The sequence below is a fragment of the Hibiscus syriacus genome, unplaced genomic scaffold, assembly GCF_006381635.1.
Source record: "Hibiscus syriacus cultivar Baekdansim isolate YM2019G1 unplaced genomic scaffold, ASM638163v2 tig00112107_pilon, whole genome shotgun sequence".
Lineage (NCBI taxonomy): Eukaryota > Viridiplantae > Streptophyta > Magnoliopsida > Malvales > Malvaceae > Hibiscus > Hibiscus syriacus.
Window position 1 is genome coordinate 202351 of NW_024063254.1, and position 18689 is coordinate 221039.

Here is an 18689-nt window from a genome sequence, read left to right on the forward strand (position 1 = left end):
TACAAAGGAAAGAAAAAGCAAATGAAAACCCTAACTAATGCTTCTCTTTAAGCAAAGTCCATAAATATAATGGAATGAAAAAAAAAGTGGAGATGCGGGGTATCGATCCCCGTACCTCTCGCATGCTAAGCGAGCGCTCTACCATCTGAGCTACATCCCCAGTTCGCTGTAGAACTGTACATTAAGTGTATGATATATAAAACAAACTTTCTGAAAGCCAAAACGGTGTGTTGATCGGAACTCGGGCTGCTACTTATTTTGTTCAATTTTCCACGTTCCTGACTTACACTAGTTATGTGTACGTTGCCAAGTAAACTGGTTACTTCATTTTTTAACTCTTTGGGTAGTTCTTTCTATCTTCTTTATTCACCTTGCAAGTTGCGAATGTGTTGTTTTTGTGTACATCAGAATTGAGTAGACACATGCAAGTGTTAATGTTTCAATTAATGTTGAATTGCTGAATTCCCTAGAAAGCAAGGAAAAACGACTTGTCAATTACCAGGGAAGTACATTCAAATTGCAGGACCACAACCAAATATGTTAGTCGTATTTGACTACAACAATTCATTTATTCCAATATTTTCCCATTTTTCAGATACTCAACATAGATTGCTTCTTCAGATCAATCAAACAGGGAATAAGCTGAGATTTCCCTTTTGATTCTATGTTTTAATTACATAAAACATAATAATTTCATAAAATTATATGTTCGACACGATAATACTATTATATCTATTATAAACAAGTATAGTAGGCGAATAATTTTTTGTTGGAGGTATGGTGTTTCTCTTGTATAGTAAGCAAGATATGTGTTATGGCAAATTATTCACTCGTTTATTAGCTCATTGGTTTGTACATGACTTTCATGTCCCCCTCTAATGGCATTAATCACTCACATGATATGGATTGTACATCTGATGAATTCGGTTGACAACAACTAGTACGCCTCTAGACATTTCCAAAGTTCGAATCTTTGATCAATTGGCCGAGCTTCAAGTTCTGTACTTGTAACGGTTTGCCCAGAAGAGGTAATGGAAGAAATTTAGACCGCTGAGTACGCACATCAACCAGTAGAACCTCTCTAGGTGGTAGTGATTCAAGTTGCTACCTGCAAGCCACGTTGTGTGTCGAACGATGCTGGTGACATTTTTGACTATTGATATAAGGACTGAACTGAAATAGTATCCCATGGAAAGTGAAGCCCAAGAAAGGGAAGTGGCCAAGGATCTCATGCTTGTTGGGGCCTCGGTGAAGAAGAATTCCATCATTCCAGCTAAGGTGAAGAGATCAGCTGATCCGAGGAACAGGTATTGGAGAGCTATCCAGAGGAACGTGATTGGTAGAGGCTCGGCAGAATCGAGTAGTCCCGACTCAACTGCTACTTTTTTTCTCTTTATTTCCACTAGAGCTGCCATTGCCATCGCAACGATAGATAGAATCAGCCCTGTTCCTATTCTCTGGAGATGAGTGATTCCCATTTCAGTCTTGGTCACTTTCCTGGCAAATGGAACAATGACATGGTTATAGGTCGGTGCGATGATCATCACGAAGATGATAGGGAAGACGGGTAGAGAAGCTGGTGGAACTTTTAAGGAACCAATCTTGGTGTTCATGGTGGCTGCTTGTTGGACAGAAAACGTAGAGAGCTGAGCAAGGCAGCAGTTGAGCATTATAGTGCACATAAAAACTGGGATTATCCTTAGCACTACCTTCACCTCTTCTACTTCCTTTACAGTACATTGTAACATCGGGCTAACCGGTTTTTCTGCGATTGCTTTATTTAGGAACTTGAGGTCCTCTGTAAGAGTCTGACTTGGGACCTTCACCTGTGCATCACTCTCTTCTTTACCGGTTTCGATACTATCGGTTGATGGACTCGTAGTTGTCTCCATGCCAATGACTTCATTATTTGGATTCTTAGACTTGCAATTGTTGTAAACTGCTGCAAATAAAACCTGTTGGAGATATCAATTGGTCAAGCTCTAGCTTTGCAACTTGCAGTGCTTTTTGTAGACTTAATTATTCGTTCAAGTTCTACCTTAAACATTGTTGTAATGGGGCTTCCAGCAGGTATCTTTGTTCTGTAAATAGGAGAGCCAAGAAGGAAAACGGGGATTGAAGTCAGTATCGCCACAGTAGCAACACCGAAGCCCCATTTCCAGCCTTTGTTGTCTTCAATCCATATCACGAATGTCACCGCAATTAATCCTCCACAAGAAAGGCAGAAAACGAAGTAATTGAAGAATGACGATCTCTGCTTCCTCCCTTGCGGTGTGGTATCATCGAATTGCTCAGCTCCATGAGGGGGAAGTGAACCTTTTATTCCACCAACACCTAGTGCCACTAGATAAAGGCCGATAAATAACATGGTTTCTTTATGTCCATTGGCTTTCTCGCACGGGATTTCAGTGCTTGTGAAAGCACAAACTGGTGGTTTCAACGAAGGCATGTGAGCTTGCACTGTGAGTATTAACAGGCCCTGTTAAAGTCAAGTAAATAATATCAGAGAATAAAGAAAACACAAAGTCCCTACCATCTGAATTCAATTGAAGCGGACTCATTAGATTGGGAATTTTTCTCTTCCACCAATCAGATTTCTCTAAGGGAAAGGCAGATTCATTTGTGGGACCAAGCCGGCACAATGCTAGTACAGGCCAAATTAACACTTTCAATCTTTTTCCCACATTCCCCACCACATTTTTTCAAGTGTCATTATTGGTTAGGCTTGCAATGTCTTGGCGAGCCAATTGATAATGTGTTAATTGCAGGTAGGGACATCATCAGGTGGGCCTAGAGACACTGCAGTATTGTTCACACATGCTTCTAGATGAATGGAGCATTGAATGCTTCATCCTGCTTGAAATAATAATCAGATGATGATTTCCTCAACTGTGTTCTACACCTTACCAAAAAAAAGGACCTGCAAACTGTGTTAATTAGACTCGAGTGCGGGGTTTTTTTTATGCTTTTACTTGTATTTGGAGGATCCTTGGAGGTTAAATACGAGTACTTCAACAAAAATACGAGTCGGAGCAACATAGTTCGAGAAAGCTAATTAGGTGTTCTCTTTACCAACTTGTACCCCAGCTGGTAACAGCTTTTGTGCTTTTTTGATTATCATGTTTCAATCTTTACTGTTAGATTCTTACCACGAATTCTATTGCAGCACTCGTCAAATAGAGTCGATAGGTGGTGAAGAAAGCATCTGATAAAAAGCCACCAAGGAGAGCAAGCAGGAATGCCGTTCCCATGAAATTGGTAACAATGTTTGCAGAGCTAGATGGAGAATAGTGCATGAACTTGGAAAGGTACAGCACGAGGTTGCTCGCATTGGCCAGGAAAGCCAGATTCTCCAGTATCTCCACCACTAAAATATAACAAAGATAACACAAGTTGTCTATTGAATTTACAATATCTAAACCGTTGGTTTAGCAAAAACCAAGTTGTCTACTTTTGTATGACCTTGGAAGCTTACAAAAAGCATAGCAAATATGTTAGGAATTCATAAGCGGAAAAATAACTAACGCGATATTATCGGAAAAATAACTAATGCGATATTAACGTAAAAAATAAGACATGTACAAGACAAAGAACTGACCTAAGACAAAGGAGGCTGCAATCATGCCACCGTGCTGGTCTCTCATGACAGGTCTATTCCTCCAATTCACATACCCTTCCCATGTGTTCAACTGTCGTCCATCTTCCTGCAACGACGTCGGACCAAGAACTGGATTAGAAACAAGTGGCAAAGCCCGGACATAAAGTAAGAAAAGGAATCAGAACGTAAGAACACACCATGGCAACTTTTATTATTATATATTGTGTTTGAAATGAAGTGGGGGATCTCTCTCTGGTTGAGAATACTTTCATAAGGGGAATTTCTTGAATAAAAGGTAGTAGAGGCTTGAGTCATTTATATAGACAAAGAAAATATGTGGTCCAAGTTTCAGAGAAAGGTCTAGACCCGATTATAAAGACTACTCATTCCTTCCTACATTTTCCGTGTTGACAATTTGTATTACATGGAAATAGATTGAAGAAGTGAAGAGAGAGAGAGAGAGAGAGAGAGAGAGAGAGGATACTAGTGGAGGTGTGTTCTTATCTAAGATCACTTGGTTTTTGTGAATCATAATGGAAGATAGAGGATAAAAATGGAAGGCATGACAGATTAGGAATCAATACTTGTTTGCACACTTGTTATGATGATTGATACATGTTATGTTTTCTATTTTTATTTTTTTAAGTAGTCTTGGCGATTATAAGGTAGTATTTGTTCGAAAAGCTCTTGATCATTTGACAATGAACGTCCAAATATTTCTGTAGACGTCGTACTTAAAGTCGAGACCTCTAAAGATAACAACTATCCCTTAACCATTTGATTAGTTGTAAGCCTTAAATAGTGAATTCGTAAAGGGGAAAAAAGGCAAAAAGAGATTGAGAACAAGATCATTGTAGATTGGGAAAGAATACCAATGACAAGCATTAAGTTCCAGGTCTAAAGTTCTAGTTTTGTAGTCTTAGCATTCTCATACACCCAAAAATACACAAAGGATATGAGCTCCTCAGAATATCTCAACATGCAGTTCTACAAACTATAAAGAAAAATACAATATAGCTTTATGCAACTTGATGGATTACTTTTAAACTTTAATTATCTCTCAGAACTAGTAAAACTCTAAACAATCCAAAACAACTTAAGAATGAGGTTCTGTACACTGGTGGTGGAGTCAAAGCAACAAGAGGATGTGAGCCAAGATAGAAATTAGATAAGAAAAATCAATTTTCAGCAACATGTGTTGATCGCTAGTTAATTAATAGTTTTCATCCATAAAGGGTCATTTTTACTCAAAATGAAATGTTTGACTAAGGTGCGAATGTCTAATTACATAGCATAGTGTATTTGGTGTTCTTATCCATCTTCTATATTGCTAAGGATTAGGTTTTTAGAGGGTTAGACGTACTCAAATTCAGATGCACATTTGTTTAAGACATGTCTTAGAAGGGAAACACCAACAAGATCATTTGAATTTCTTATTTATCTAATAAAAATAACTTCTTATTTATGATTATTATTATTACGGGACTTGCTAGATGCCATCATTTATCAACATGACTAATTGTCCTCGTCTATACATGTGTAAGGAGATGATTTTCTAGTTGATATTAGGTTCGAATTGGAAATGAATGTGGTGTGAGATGATTGCCTGCCCAAAGTCCAAAACTGTGCAATATATAGATGACTAATGGTATTTAATTTAATTTTCTTTATCAACAATGGGGTATCTGAGATCGAGATATAAATAAGAACAAAACAAACAAGTGGACTAGATTAAATGAAGTTGTAATGATATGATGTTGATTAAGGTACAACTAAGGTCATTGCTTTTGTTGTACATGTCCCACACCCCAGACACTCGCCCTTCCTAGTGGCACTGCCACTGTGTCTTTAAAGCTAATCTTGAGAGAAATGAGTGCCTTTTTTACCTCCACTTTCTCTGCATTATCCTCTTGGATCCCATATTTGACTTTCCTAATTATATAAAAGAGCTTGTTCCATATCAGATGGGTTAGGCTGCTTGAGTTTCTAGTCCGACAAAAACCCAATCTCATGTCATGTTGTAATCACTGTCTTATACATGTGAAATTGTCTGTTTTTTCATGTTTCCCACTTGTGTTTTCACCTTCAATTCTTACCTGTCACTGCAAAGAGAAGGTCATCCGAGATAGGGACGAATGTAAGATTTTATATTACAATTGTAACAACCCGAATTTTTTTAAAAAAAATAATATTTAATTGAAATTGGAGGTTAATTGTAAAAATTGGCGAAAATTTGAGGACTAAATTGAAAGATTTTAAAATTTGGAGCTTGTGTTAGAGTTAAAGAAAATTCAGGGACTAGGCCCTGAATTTACCCAATAAAATTAGGTGAATTTTGGTTATATATGTTATATGCGTGGGTGGTTTTCTGCTTCAAAACAGAAAACCACCACCCCAAATTTCCTTTCCCCTACTTCCGTTTCCGACCTAGATCCAGACGCCGTTCGAATTCCGATCGTCGTTTTGAAACCACCGTTGTGTTCATCATCGAGCGAGGAACAAACTCTTCAATTTAATTGAAGTGAAACGCTGCCAAACGTCGGGAATTTACAGTCAAAGTCTTGACATTTTTATTAGCTCTATTACCGGGAAAATTTTAAATTCACTGCCGATCGTTGCTCCGTTTACGAAACCTCCTGCACCATCGTGTTCCTTGTGTCGTTTCGAGTCCGCCGGTGTCAACCTTGTTCGCCGTCGACGGCGGCGCGTGAGGAGGTGGAGCAGTCAAAGATTCGGCCGAGTTGAAATCGAGCTCTCTGTCGTTCAAAAATTTGAACCGATTGTTGTAAGTATCTCGAAATCGCTCAAAATAATTTTTAGAAATTTTTCCGGGATTTTTAGGGTCCCGGAGGAGGCCTCACGCGCCACACGCGCCGCCGCAGGGAGAGTGGACGCTGCTGGAAACCGGTTTGACTGGTTTTCAACCGGTTTGACCGGTTTTACCGGTTTTACCGGTCTGACCCGACCCGATCGACCCGACCCGACCGTTGACCGTTGACTTCCTTTGACCAAAACTTAAAATGGCTTTGACCGAGCATTAAACGACCGTTAATCTTTTCCAAGTATACCTATTCTGATAGTTTTCGACGTCCGGAATCTGTTTCCGAAGTCCATTTCGTCAAATTCGAACCCGAATGCCTCCAAATCGACGGTCAAAGTGGTTGACTTTGATTTTGACCAAGAATTTGAATTTTCGGAAAGTCATACTTTATGTTTTTCAACGTCCTGATTCCGATTCCGCAATCCGTTTGGCCAAATTCAGACTCAAAATACCCCAAATTGACAGTCAAACCCGAAAAATGCTTATATACTTAAGAAGTTTAGCTTTGAACAATTAAATAGGATTTGGGACTGATAAATTATTATTGTTTAAAGGTACAAGAGACTCTTCGGATCGTTCGACAGTTCGACCCAGCTCTTCTAGATCAGTTAAACCACGTGTGCCAGTATTCACCCGTTCGAAAACTGTAGCAGAGCGTGGTGAAACCATCAATCAGTAGATTTGCTATTTAAACCTATTGTCGAGGTGTGTTATCTACTTATTACTGAACTGTTTTATTGGTTTTAATATGTGGTACACCGAATTCATTGGTTATTGTTTTATGGATGCACCAATTTAATGTGACAATTTATGGAATATGACTGCTATTTAATTTTTGTTTTGAAATGGTATATGATTACCATGTTTTTGGATTTATGGAATTTATGTCACGGTGCAATTGAATTTTGGAATTGAATTACGATGGAATAGCTCTGATCAAGCTAAATGGGCCTAATGTGACTCTTGAGGGCCCCAAGATGTTTCATTAGGTCGGCTTTCTTTTGCTGTGTGCTTAGGGTAAGCTATATGGACTTATTGACTTGAACTTAAGGATACAAGTTTCATAGCCTATCCTTAAGTCGGCTTTCTTTTTGCTATGTGCATAAAGTAAGCTATATGGAAAATAATTTTGGGAACTATTGATGGTGTACCAGAAAAGGGTTTAAACTATGATTTTCAAAAGTTAAACTCTTTTATGAATTTGTGAGATTTACTGGACTATGATTTGTACCTATTGTGATTTTATGGAAATGTTGGGACACACTGAGCCTAGCTCACCTTTCGAAAATATTTTCCCCTTTCAGATACTGTTGGTTAGATACATCGGTTTGAGCACTTAGAGAATCAACATATCTCTTGAAGTAAATCAGATTGTAATGTTTTTATTTTGCAAGTTGACTTTATTTTGGTGACATGCAAGTTGATTTTATTTTGGTGACATGGACCTTATCTTAAAATATCGGATTTTATAATGATGACTCTTTTACTATTACTGTTCGGTTTATTGTGATTTTGAATTTGAAGACATGTTTTAAATTAATTTATTACTTATTGGTACTACATTTACGAGTTGGATTTTGATAGTATAATTTGTTTATAATTTCATGTTATTTATAATGTAATTTTATATTGATGGAATAACGGGTTCGAAAAATGTCTTTAATAATCATAATGTGATCCACTAGACTTAGTCGAGACGCATAGACCGAGTCTAGGGGGTTACAACAATAATAAACTTATAAAATTTTAATGATACGAAAATATATTATCAATATAAATAAATATATACATACCCGTAGTCATCCCTAATATGAGGTGTGTACTATTTTGATCCCAATGATGGTGTTACCTTTTCCACCGGTTTCCTTTGTAGGCCACCTGAAAGTTCGGCTGGTTATGTGGACACGATAACCGATGTGCCTTTGGGAAATCTCTAAATTGTGTGGCTTATAACCTACAGAATTGGGGCCATATACTTGGTGGCATTTATTTACATGCATACATTGCCACCCTTTGATAGTTCTCTAACTCGCATAGCAAAAATTCAACGAAACGACTATGATAAATATATAAAAGAGAAAATTACCTCAGTGACCAAAAATCTCAGATAATATACGATTTTGACAAACTTTTTTTGGATTTACGAAAATGACCAACAAAATCGCAATGCGATCTCTAATTCGCATTGCGATCTCCACTATCGCAAATTCGCGTTGCATTTCGCGTTGCGATAGTTGAAAATCGCGTTGCGATAGTTGAAAATCGCATTGCGATTTTCCATTTCGCGTTGCGATTTTCTCTAAAAAGATAGTATCCACGACCACGACCACGACCACGACCCGACCCGACCCGAGACGAGACGGACGGCGGCGGCGCGCGAGAGTCCCCCTTGTTCTCTATCACTCAACAAGAAAGTGGGAAAGTCAAGCCTTAAATACCATTCCCAATAGTGTTTCCAATACTATGTGGGATTTGAGCATTACCAACAATTGTTCCCAATACTATGTGGAATTGAGCCTTAAATAGTGATATTATTTTTGAATGTTTTGCTTAAAATTACAATAATCGCGATTGATTGTAGATTGACTTTTAATTATGACATATTTAATCGTATAATACTAATGTAATTGGTTGTTGATTCAATTGTTTTAAGGTGCATGATTGTTAATTGTTTCCTGAATAATCACATTGTATTGGAAACAAGTGTTGGTAATGCTCAATCCCACATTGTATTGGAAACACTATTGAGAATGGTATTTAAGGCTTGGCTTTCCCACTTCATTGTTGAGTGATAGAGAACAAGGGGGACTCTCGCGCACCGCCGCCGTCGTCCGTCTCGTCTCGGGTCGGGTCGGGTCGGGTCGGGTCGTGGTCGTGGTCGTGGTCGTGGTCGTGGTCGTACGTGTCTTCGACACGTCCGCGCGTATACTATTTTTTTAGAGAAAATTCTTAAGGAACAAAATCTTTTTTTTTAACTATCACAACGAATTTGGAAAATCGCAACGACAACTGTAGACTATCGCAACGCGAAATGGAAAATCGCAACGCGACTGTAGACTATCGCAACGCGAAATGGAAAATCACAACGCGAATTTCAACTATCGCAACGCGAAATGGAAAATCGCAACGCGAATTTCAACTATCGCAACGCGAAATGAAAAATCGCAACGCGACTGTAGACTATCGCAACGCGAAATGGAAAACCACAACGCGATCTCCAACTATCGCAACGCGAAATGGAAAAACGCAACGCGATTTTCAACTATCGCAACGCGAAATGGAAAAACGCAACGCGATTTTCAACTATCGCAATGCGAAATGCAACGTGAATTTGCGATAGTGGAGATCGCAATGCGAATTAGAGATCGCATTGCGATTTTGTTGGTCATTTTCGCAAATCCAAAAAAAGTTAGTCAAAATCATATATTATCTAAGATTTTTGGTCACTGAGGTTATTTTCTCTATATAAAATCTGTCAAATTCTTTTATTAAACTAAAATAAGCAACCGGATATGACGGAAATATTACGTAAATTAGCATTTAAGGCAACAATAAAAGCCAACGAAAATTGAAGGGAGACAGGACGAAAATGAGATTGAATGTGATTTTAAATTAAGACAGTGAGGGATGTCTACCGGTTTTCTAAAAATTTTAATTTTTTTATATTTTAAATTTTTTTATATATTATTTATTAATAATCTAATTTTATCTCTCAAGATTTTATAAGTTTGTTTCCCTATAAAATTTATATGTTGATCTCTCCTAATATAAAATTATGTATTTGCCCCTTAAAGTGAGCATCATAGGTTGCTGAGTATACGCAGGACCCCGTCGTGTGTAACCCCGCTGAGCTCCGTTGCCTAGGAACAGCTAGTTGTACCGGGAGGTAGGCTTATGTTCTCCATCAGATACCACCGTCCACTAACAGGCCTTGCCAAGCCGCTATCTGCACTTCTCCAAAAAAAAAAATTGGGCATAATGCACAAAAATCCTTCTAATATTTGATTAAATAGACACTTTTAATTTTATTCTCTTTTTAGAACATTTTAACCTCCAACATTTTATTTTTAGATAAAAAGACATTGTAAATGAAAATCGATAGTCAACAAACACTCAACACTAAAAAATATAAACTTTTTTGTATTAAAATGAAATATTGGAGACCAAATATTCAAAAAAAAAGAATATGAGTTAAAATTACTATTTAGTCTAACGTTAGAATCATTTTTGCTCTAATATAAAATATTGCTGGACTAAAATGTATTAAAAAATAATATGGACCAAAGTAATTATTTAGTTAAATATTAAAAGTATTTTTTGATATTATATTTTTTATACTTTATTTGATAATTTTATATTTAATAGTCCATGTGATATTAGTCTTTTATATTTATAACATTAAATACAATTAAATAATTTAGTTAAAAAATTTAATATTTTCATAAATATATGTAATTAGTTATCATTACAGTTAACTTTATATATTTTTGTTTGGTAAAATTATAATAATTGAATAAGATAGCCTGGTGGTTAAGTGTTAAATTATTCTTTCACTTGATTTGATTGATCCCATTATTAGATATTCGAATGGTTTAAGTGGTAACATTTGATTGGATGTCTAATTAATTTAATAAAAATAATAATTAATTACAATTAATTAATCTAAAAATAATTTTGGATGACGTATTTCAATATATATGAATATATGAAACATTGACTATTAGTCAACTAACAATTTTCATCAAATCAATAAGGTGATGTTTGTTTTCACTTAAAGGTCTTCAAAGCTTTTATGTCTGCGCCGCGCAGACCATGCGTAGACATTGAACTTCGCAGATCGTTTATTTTTTAGAAGACAAAAGCTCTTCTAACGTCTGCGCGTCCTCTCTTCTTGGCGCAGACGTGGTCTTATGTCTTCAAAACTCTACTAACCTCTTCAAAGAACATTTAATTTTTATTAAAATAAATTTAATATTTTATTTTTATTTATAATTCAAATATTATATATAATTTTAAATTGTATCTTTTTTATTTAATTAGTGGTTTTATTTTTTTAATTAAAAAAATTATATATAATATTTTCTAGAGGTCTAGTTTTAAACTTTTCATGGGGTATAGGTTCAATATATAAGGTATTGTGTAATTCATGACACAAACAGGCGTGTGTAAACTAATTTATATTTTAGTATGTATTGATTTATTTTAAAATATGGATTGATTTATTTTAAGAAAATTATTATTGTAGTTGTATAGATTATTTAAATTTCAGTATTGTAAAACTAAAATTATTTAAATTTCAGTATTGTAAAACTCTTTTAAGTTTAAAAAATCAGTTTATTTATATTTCAGTTTATTTTAGCAGTATGCAGACGTTAAAAAATAAACAGTCTTCTTCTTGCAGACTACATATCTTTTACCTCTACAAAAGCAAACACGACCTAAGTATTTTATCCTGAAGTGAAATATTGGAGTCAAAGTACTTAAAAAATAGAGATTAAAGTGATAATTTTATCGAACGTTAAATAATAATTTAATATTTTCATAAATATCAAACGTTGAACCCAACTAGGCTTAAGGGTTCAAACTGTGGGTTCCAAAAGCTCGAAGAGCCTACTTGGTTAGACACTTAACCATGCCCTTTGGGGCCTTACTAACGCCCTAGAAGTTTAGTTAGACCAAGGGCCTTGAATCGTGTCCGAAATTATTCATTAGCCGCCCGTCACCAGCATCAACAAAATCCACACCATTGTTCCAGCATCGAAAATTAATTTTTATTGGATTCTACGATACGTGAAATAAAATAAAATAAAAATGTTAAAACATGCATCAATGTTTGAACTTTACAAAAACAATCAAAAGTTGAAAAGTAAACCAACTTTCCTCCGATTCTTCCAAGGCAAACAAACTGCAAGTCTGCAAGTGCATAAGGATTAAGGGCTAAGGCATTTAAGGTTAGGGTTAGTCAGCTGGGTTAGTGTCGTAGTGGATTATTTATTTATTGGATTAGAGGTTGTTTAAATTCTAAAGATCTATTTTTTTATTAAATTTCAGATAATTTAAAATGAAAATTTAAATAATTTATATCTGATTCGATTATGATTTTTTTTCAAATATTCAATATGAATGAATCATCTAAAAATTAAAAATAAATTAAATATATAAATTTTCTTATTGAATCAATAGATTAGATCGATGAGATATGATTTACTTAAAGGTGTAAAAGAATTTATTCTTTATAAGCCCCCAACAAAACCAACCAGCTCGTATAAATAGGGATGAATATGAAACCTGAACTCGATGGGTCTCGACCCGTCTCACTCCAATCCGAAAAATATAATTTTACATTATATATTTAAAAATAATTATAATAATATTCTTCTATATATTATTATTTTTTAATTAAGTCATTATTTTTATTGAATAAAAATAATATTTTTATTGAATAAAAATAATATTTTTATTATTATTTTGGGAAGGATCATGTCGAATTTTTAAATTATATATCGAGTCAAGTTCAGATCAGGTAAAATCTTATTTTAATTGAATCGAGTCGGGTCTCGGATGGTTAATTTCTTATCCTTGACTCGGGTCGTGTGGACTAAAAAACCGACCCGACCCTTTCCTATCCCTAGGTATAAAGCCAACAAATTTGACTCCTTATTGTACTATTCAGATAATTTTATCCCTTTGCCACTTCTTCATCTTCCCCAAGCTTTCTTTGTATCACTTTCTTTTGCCAAAAGATCAAGAAAATTTCGACTTGTTCCGAGTGATGATGGGTGTGACCTACCGGTGTTCTCATACTTCCCATATCACAGAAATCATCATCACCAGCTTCTTTCGCCATAAGTGAAGAATTTCTTCTTTATCTTTTTGGTCCTTAAATTTTGAGATCTTCTTCCGGTTAATATGATATATTGAAAAAAAGAAGATCGATCCTTTAGATTGATAATTTTCATGCCTGGTTCTAGTAATCCCTCTGTTTTGCTTCAAAGTCAAAGGGTTTCTTCCTCTTCTGAGTCTCTTCATACCCTCTTCATTCCAGGCTCTTCTCCTTCATCTTTTCTCGGTACTCTCTCCATCATCTTCTTCTTTTCTCACTTTGGGTTTCTTTAAAAATCCTTGCTTGTTTCGGTTTCAGGTAAAGATCGATGTTAAGCTTCGACGGTGTTGATCGAAACAGATCATTTTTTACGACGTTTGATGAAGAAGACAACGGAGATGGCGATATAAACGAGTATTTACATCGACCAGAGAAGAAGACGCGACTTACCGTCGAGCAAGTCCAGTCTCTCGAGAAAAGCTTCGAGGCCGATAACAAGCTTGAACCGGAAAGGAAAATTCAGCTGGCCAAAGACCTCGGCCTGCAATCAAAGCAAGTTGTTATATGGTTCCAGAACCGCCGTGCTCGATGGAAGACGAAGCAGATAGAGAAAGACTACGACTGTTTGCAAGCCAGTTATAATAACCTCAAGGCCGACTATGATGATCTCCTCGAAGAGAAAGATAAATTAAAACAAGAGGTCATTTGTAATTAGCTAAATCTCTCAAATCCGAATTTTCTTTTATTAGTTATTTATTTTGTTGGTTATATTCCCTAAAATTTTACTTGTATCTATTTCATATAAATGTTATATTATTAATATGTATAATCACCCTCAAAAATATTTCTGAATTATTTTACCTTTCATATTTATGTTACAGGTTCTTGAGCTCACAGATAAGTTATCAATGAAGGGGAAAGAGCTACTATCAAAGGCTTCCGAGGGTGAAGAGTCTAAGGTCTCGGTGGTGTCTGCTCATTTTGAACCAGACCAGTCAGATTTATCGCAAGAAGAAGATAACTTGGGTACGGCCATGTTACATCTTCCATCAAACGTCCTCCCTAAACTCGAAGACGACTATGATTACTCCTATCCGCCTGCAAATTCCTGCAATTTCGGATTCCCTGTTGATGATCATGCCTTATGGTCTTGGACTTACTAAGTTATATCTATCTTGTTTAAGTCACCGTGTAGTAGCAACTATATAATGAACAATAATAACCCAGTGAATGAACAATAATATGAATGAATCATCTAAAAATTAAAAATAAATTAAATATATAAATTTTCTTATTGAATCAATAGATTAGATCGATGAGATATGATTTACTTAAAGGTGTAAAAGAATTTATTCTTTATAAGCCCCCAACAAAACCAACCAGCTCGTATAAATAGGGATGAACATGAAACCTAAACTCGATGGGTCTCGACCCGTCTCACTCCAATCCGAAAAATATAATTTTACATTATATATTTAAAAATAATTATAATAATATTCTTCTATATATTATTATTTTTTAATTAAGTCATTATTTTTATTGAATAAAAATAATATTTTTATTTTTATTTTGGGTAGGATCAGGTCGAATTTTTAAATTATATATCGAGTCAAGTTCAGATCGGATAAAATCTTATTTTAATTGAATCGAGTCGGGTCTCGGGTGGTGAATTTCTTATCCTTGACTCGGGTCGTGTGGACTAAAAAACCGACCCGAACCTTTCCTATCCCTAGGTATAAAGCCAACAAATTTGACTCCTTATTGTACTATTCAGATAATTTTATCCCTTTGCCACTTCTTCATCTTCCCCAAGCTTTCTTTGTATCACTTTCTTTTGCCAAAAGATCAAGAAAATTTCGACTTGTTCCGAGTGATGATGGGTGTGACCTACCGGTGTTCTCATACTTCCCATATCACAGAAATCATCATCACCAGCTTCTTTCGCCATAAGTGAAGAATTTCTTCTTTATCTTTTTGGTCCCAAAATTTTGAGATCTTCTTCCGGTTAATATGATATATTGAAAAAAAGAAGATCGATCCTTTAGATTGATAATTTTCATGCCTGGTTCTAGTAATCCCTCTGTTTTGCTTCAAAGTCAAAGGGTTTCTTCCTCTTCTGAGTCTCTTCATACCCTCTTCATTCCAGGCTCTTCTCCTTCATCTTTTCTCGGTACTCTCTCCATCATCTTCTTCTTTTCTCACTTTGGGTTTCTTTAAAAATCCTTGCTTGTTTCGGTTTCAGGTAAAGATCGATGTTAAACAAACTGCAAGTCTGCAAGTGCATAAGGATTAAGGGCTAAGGCATTTAAGGTTAGGGTTAGTCAGCTGGGTTAGTGTCGTATTGGATTATTTATTTATTGGATTAGAGGTTGTTTAAATTCTAAAGATCTATTTTTATTAAATTTCAGATAATTTAAAATGAAAATTTAAATAATTTATATCTGATTCGATTATGATTTTTTTTCAAATATTCAATATGAATGAATCATCTAAAAATTAAAAATAAATTAAATATATAAATTTTCTTATTGAATCAATAGATTAGATCGATGAGATATGATTTACTTAAAGGTGTAAAAGAATTTATTCTTTATAAGCTCCCAACAAAACCAACCAGCTCGTATAAATAGGGATGAACATCAGACCCGAACTCGACGGGTCCCGACTTGTCTCATTTGAATCTGAAAAATATAATTTTACATTATATATTTAAAAATAATTATAATAATATTATTCTATATATTATTATTTTTTAATTAAGTCACTATTTTTATTGAATAAAAGTAATATTTTTATTATTATTTTGGGTGGGATCAGGTCGAGTTTTTAAGTTATATATCGGTTCAGGTTCAGGTCGGGTGAAATCTTGTTTTGGTTTGATCGAGTCGGATTTTAGGTGGTGGATTTATTATTCTTGAGTCGGGTCGTGTGGACTAAAAAGGCTATTTGACATAATTGACACCAATTTTCTCTAATATCCCCTTTCTGACATCGTTTGACCAATATTTCCCGAAGTAGCACCCTTTCTGCTGAGCTGGCGAGTTGGATGCCAAGTGTGGAAGGCGCATCCCCGGGGAAGCGCCTTTCGCCAGCTCGACTGCCACGTATTTTATTTAATAATAAATATTTTATTTTTATTATTATTATAAATTAATAATATATTATGTAAAGTGTTTCGATTATAATGTAAGAATTATCAAATGTATTTTGTTAATGTGTGTTAAAGGTGGAGTGAATTATCTACATTAATATGATATAACAATATATGAAAACCAGTTTTGACTTTATTGTAGTTATAAGAAAAATGTATGAAATTATAATATTACACATATGGTTATATTATTATTTTTTATTTTGATTATCGATATATTAATTTTATCAATTAATTATTTAAATGTTATCAATCTAGTCATCTCATATCAATATTTAACGAAAATATTGATGCATAAGTTAATAAATTAGTATAATTACATATTTAATCTTCAAGACTTACATATTTTATGAAATTAGTCTTATTGAAAATTTAATTTAATAAATTTAATCCTCCAATCAGAACATGAAATGTGTCATCGTATATATAAATTTTTTAATAACTTTTAATTTGTTTAATTTAATATTTTTCTCTACTTAGAAAGTGGAATTATTATTATATTTTTAAAAAATTATAACTAATAATATTAATTATTATATTAAATAAATATATTAAAAATATTTATGTATTTAAAAGTTAAAAAAAATTATTTAGGTGTACATACATTGACAAATTATATAAATGCAATAACATTAAATTATTAGAAACTAAAACATTCATTTAAATACAATATTAATTACATAAGAGTTAACGGTTATATGATGATAACAGAGCTGGACATTTTTTTCTATTGTGCCCGATGTTTCTACAATGCCCACATCGTTTTTGTTCTGTTGACTTCTCCCGAATATCCATATCACAATGTATTCTAGTAGATTTTGGACGACCTGAGTCCCTCAATAGCAATGGATCTGGTACAATTGTTAGCCAAGTTTGAATCTCATTTGGGTCTCTTTCGTTTCCTATGGGCGGAAACTCAAATTCATATACCTTGAATACTTGTGAAAGTTGGTATACGGGATCAACATAATTTTTGTAGTCCAAATGCGAATGTGAGCAAGCAGCAATGACATGAGAGCATGGATATTTGAGTGCTTGAAAGAAACCACAATCGCACCACCTCTCTTGCAGATTAACTCTGAAAGAGTTAGCTCCAATCCCTTGCAGCGGAAGTGGCATTTCGGTTACACGAAACAATTCACGGGTGCGAGGAAAATTTGTAACTAACATCCCATTTGATGCAGCCACTTTTTTCTGTAAATCAACTACTAGTCTTGGGTGGTAAATATGTCCGTTTTGCATCCAAGTAAGAGCTTGTCCACCGAGCTTTGCAAAGAGTTGACCCAAACGAAAATAAGTCGTTTTAACCAACGCCGTGACTGGTAAATGACGCGCCCCCTTTAAGGTTGAATTTATTGCTTCAGCCAAGTTTGTTGTCATATGACCATAGCGATACCCTCCGTCATATGCATTTGTCCACATTTCTTTGCTGATGTCCATAATGTACTCGCACCCCTTCTTATTTTTTCCAAACAGCTCTTGTAGCATCTACTCAAACCTTTGAGGTAAGAGTTCGTAACCTAAGCCATTAGGAATATGTAATAGTTAATATGAAGTATAAATAAGTAATAAGAAATTGATAGAAAAATTGGGAAAAAGTAACATACCCATCCGCACAACTAACTGACGTTCATCGTTCTTCTTGTATTTTCCGTAATAGTTTGCAGCAATATGATGGACACAATAACGATGTTGAACATGTGGAGGTCTATACATTGTACCCAAAGAGTCCATTGCTGCTTTTATCCCGGCTCCTCGGTCTGAAATAATGTATACTCGTTCCCTGGTGACAACATGTAAACGTAAATTTTTAAGAAAAAAAGCCCAAGACTTAGTGTCTTCTCCTTGAACGAGGGCAAACTCAACAGGAAGAATATTGCGGTTTCCATCTTGGACCACAGCCAATAATAAAACTTACTTGTATTTCCCATACAAGAAAGTACCATCAATTTGGACAACTGATTTACAGTAATTGACTGCATTAATACACTGAGGGTAAGTCCAAAAGACACGGTAAAATTGGAAGCGATCGCGAACCATTCGATCATTCACGTAATGATGTTGAGTTTCGAACTCAACAATTGTCCCGGGATTAAGTCTTTGCACAACATGAAACCAACTGGGCAGCTCGTTGTAAGAGGAATCCCATTCGCCATGAAGTTTGCAAATGTCATTTTGTTTTGCCAACCATGCTTTTTTATATGAGACAGTGTACCCATATTGTGATTGTATAGCATAAATCAACACTGCAACAGCTATATGAGAGCTTTGCTTCACAATGGGCATGATTGCTTGA

General features: G+C 34.9%; 2 protein-coding genes and 1 non-coding gene across 3 annotated transcripts; 1 reads left to right on the forward strand and 2 right to left on the reverse strand.

The window, feature by feature from the left end:
* Positions 1-87: 87 nt before the first annotated feature.
* On the reverse strand, positions 88-160 carry TRNAA-AGC. The gene has a single exon. It is a non-coding gene; the product is annotated as a tRNA-Ala (tRNA).
* A 693-nt stretch (positions 161-853) lies between these two features.
* LOC120174458 (protein NRT1/ PTR FAMILY 4.6-like) lies at positions 854-3860 on the reverse strand. Its single transcript, XM_039181298.1, has 5 exons — positions 3796-3860; positions 3599-3704; positions 3150-3367; positions 2039-2479; positions 854-1955 (listed from the first exon to the last, which is right to left on the reverse strand). Exons 1-5 carry the CDS (start codon positions 3796-3798, stop codon positions 993-995), a joined length of 1731 nt encoding a protein of 576 aa, XP_039037229.1. The 5' UTR covers positions 3799-3860; the 3' UTR covers positions 854-992.
* A 9241-nt stretch (positions 3861-13101) lies between these two features.
* Positions 13102-14465, forward strand: LOC120174461 (homeobox-leucine zipper protein HAT5-like). Its single transcript, XM_039181300.1, has 3 exons — positions 13102-13488; positions 13561-13942; positions 14124-14465. Exons 2-3 carry the CDS (start codon positions 13571-13573, stop codon positions 14403-14405), a joined length of 654 nt encoding a protein of 217 aa, XP_039037231.1. The 5' UTR covers positions 13102-13488; positions 13561-13570; the 3' UTR covers positions 14406-14465.
* The last annotated feature ends 4224 nt before the right edge of the window (positions 14466-18689 follow it).

Bases quoted from the DNA above. Each gene is read 5' to 3' on its own strand.
- LOC120174458 (XM_039181298.1), bottom strand. The intron at 3,368-3,598 runs GTCAGTTCTTTG...GTTATATTTTAG, and splicing joins TGCAGCCTCCTTTGTCTTAG to TGGTGGAGATACTGGAGAAT. The intron at 1,956-2,038 runs GTAGAACTTGAA...TATCTCCAACAG, and splicing joins CCATTACAACAATGTTTAAG to GTTTTATTTGCAGCAGTTTA.
- LOC120174461 (XM_039181300.1), top strand. From the start codon at position 13,571: ATGTTAAGCTTCGACGGTGTTGATCGAAACAGATCATTTTTTACGACG. The intron at 13,943-14,123 runs GTCATTTGTAAT...TTTATGTTACAG, and splicing joins AAGATAAATTAAAACAAGAG to GTTCTTGAGCTCACAGATAA.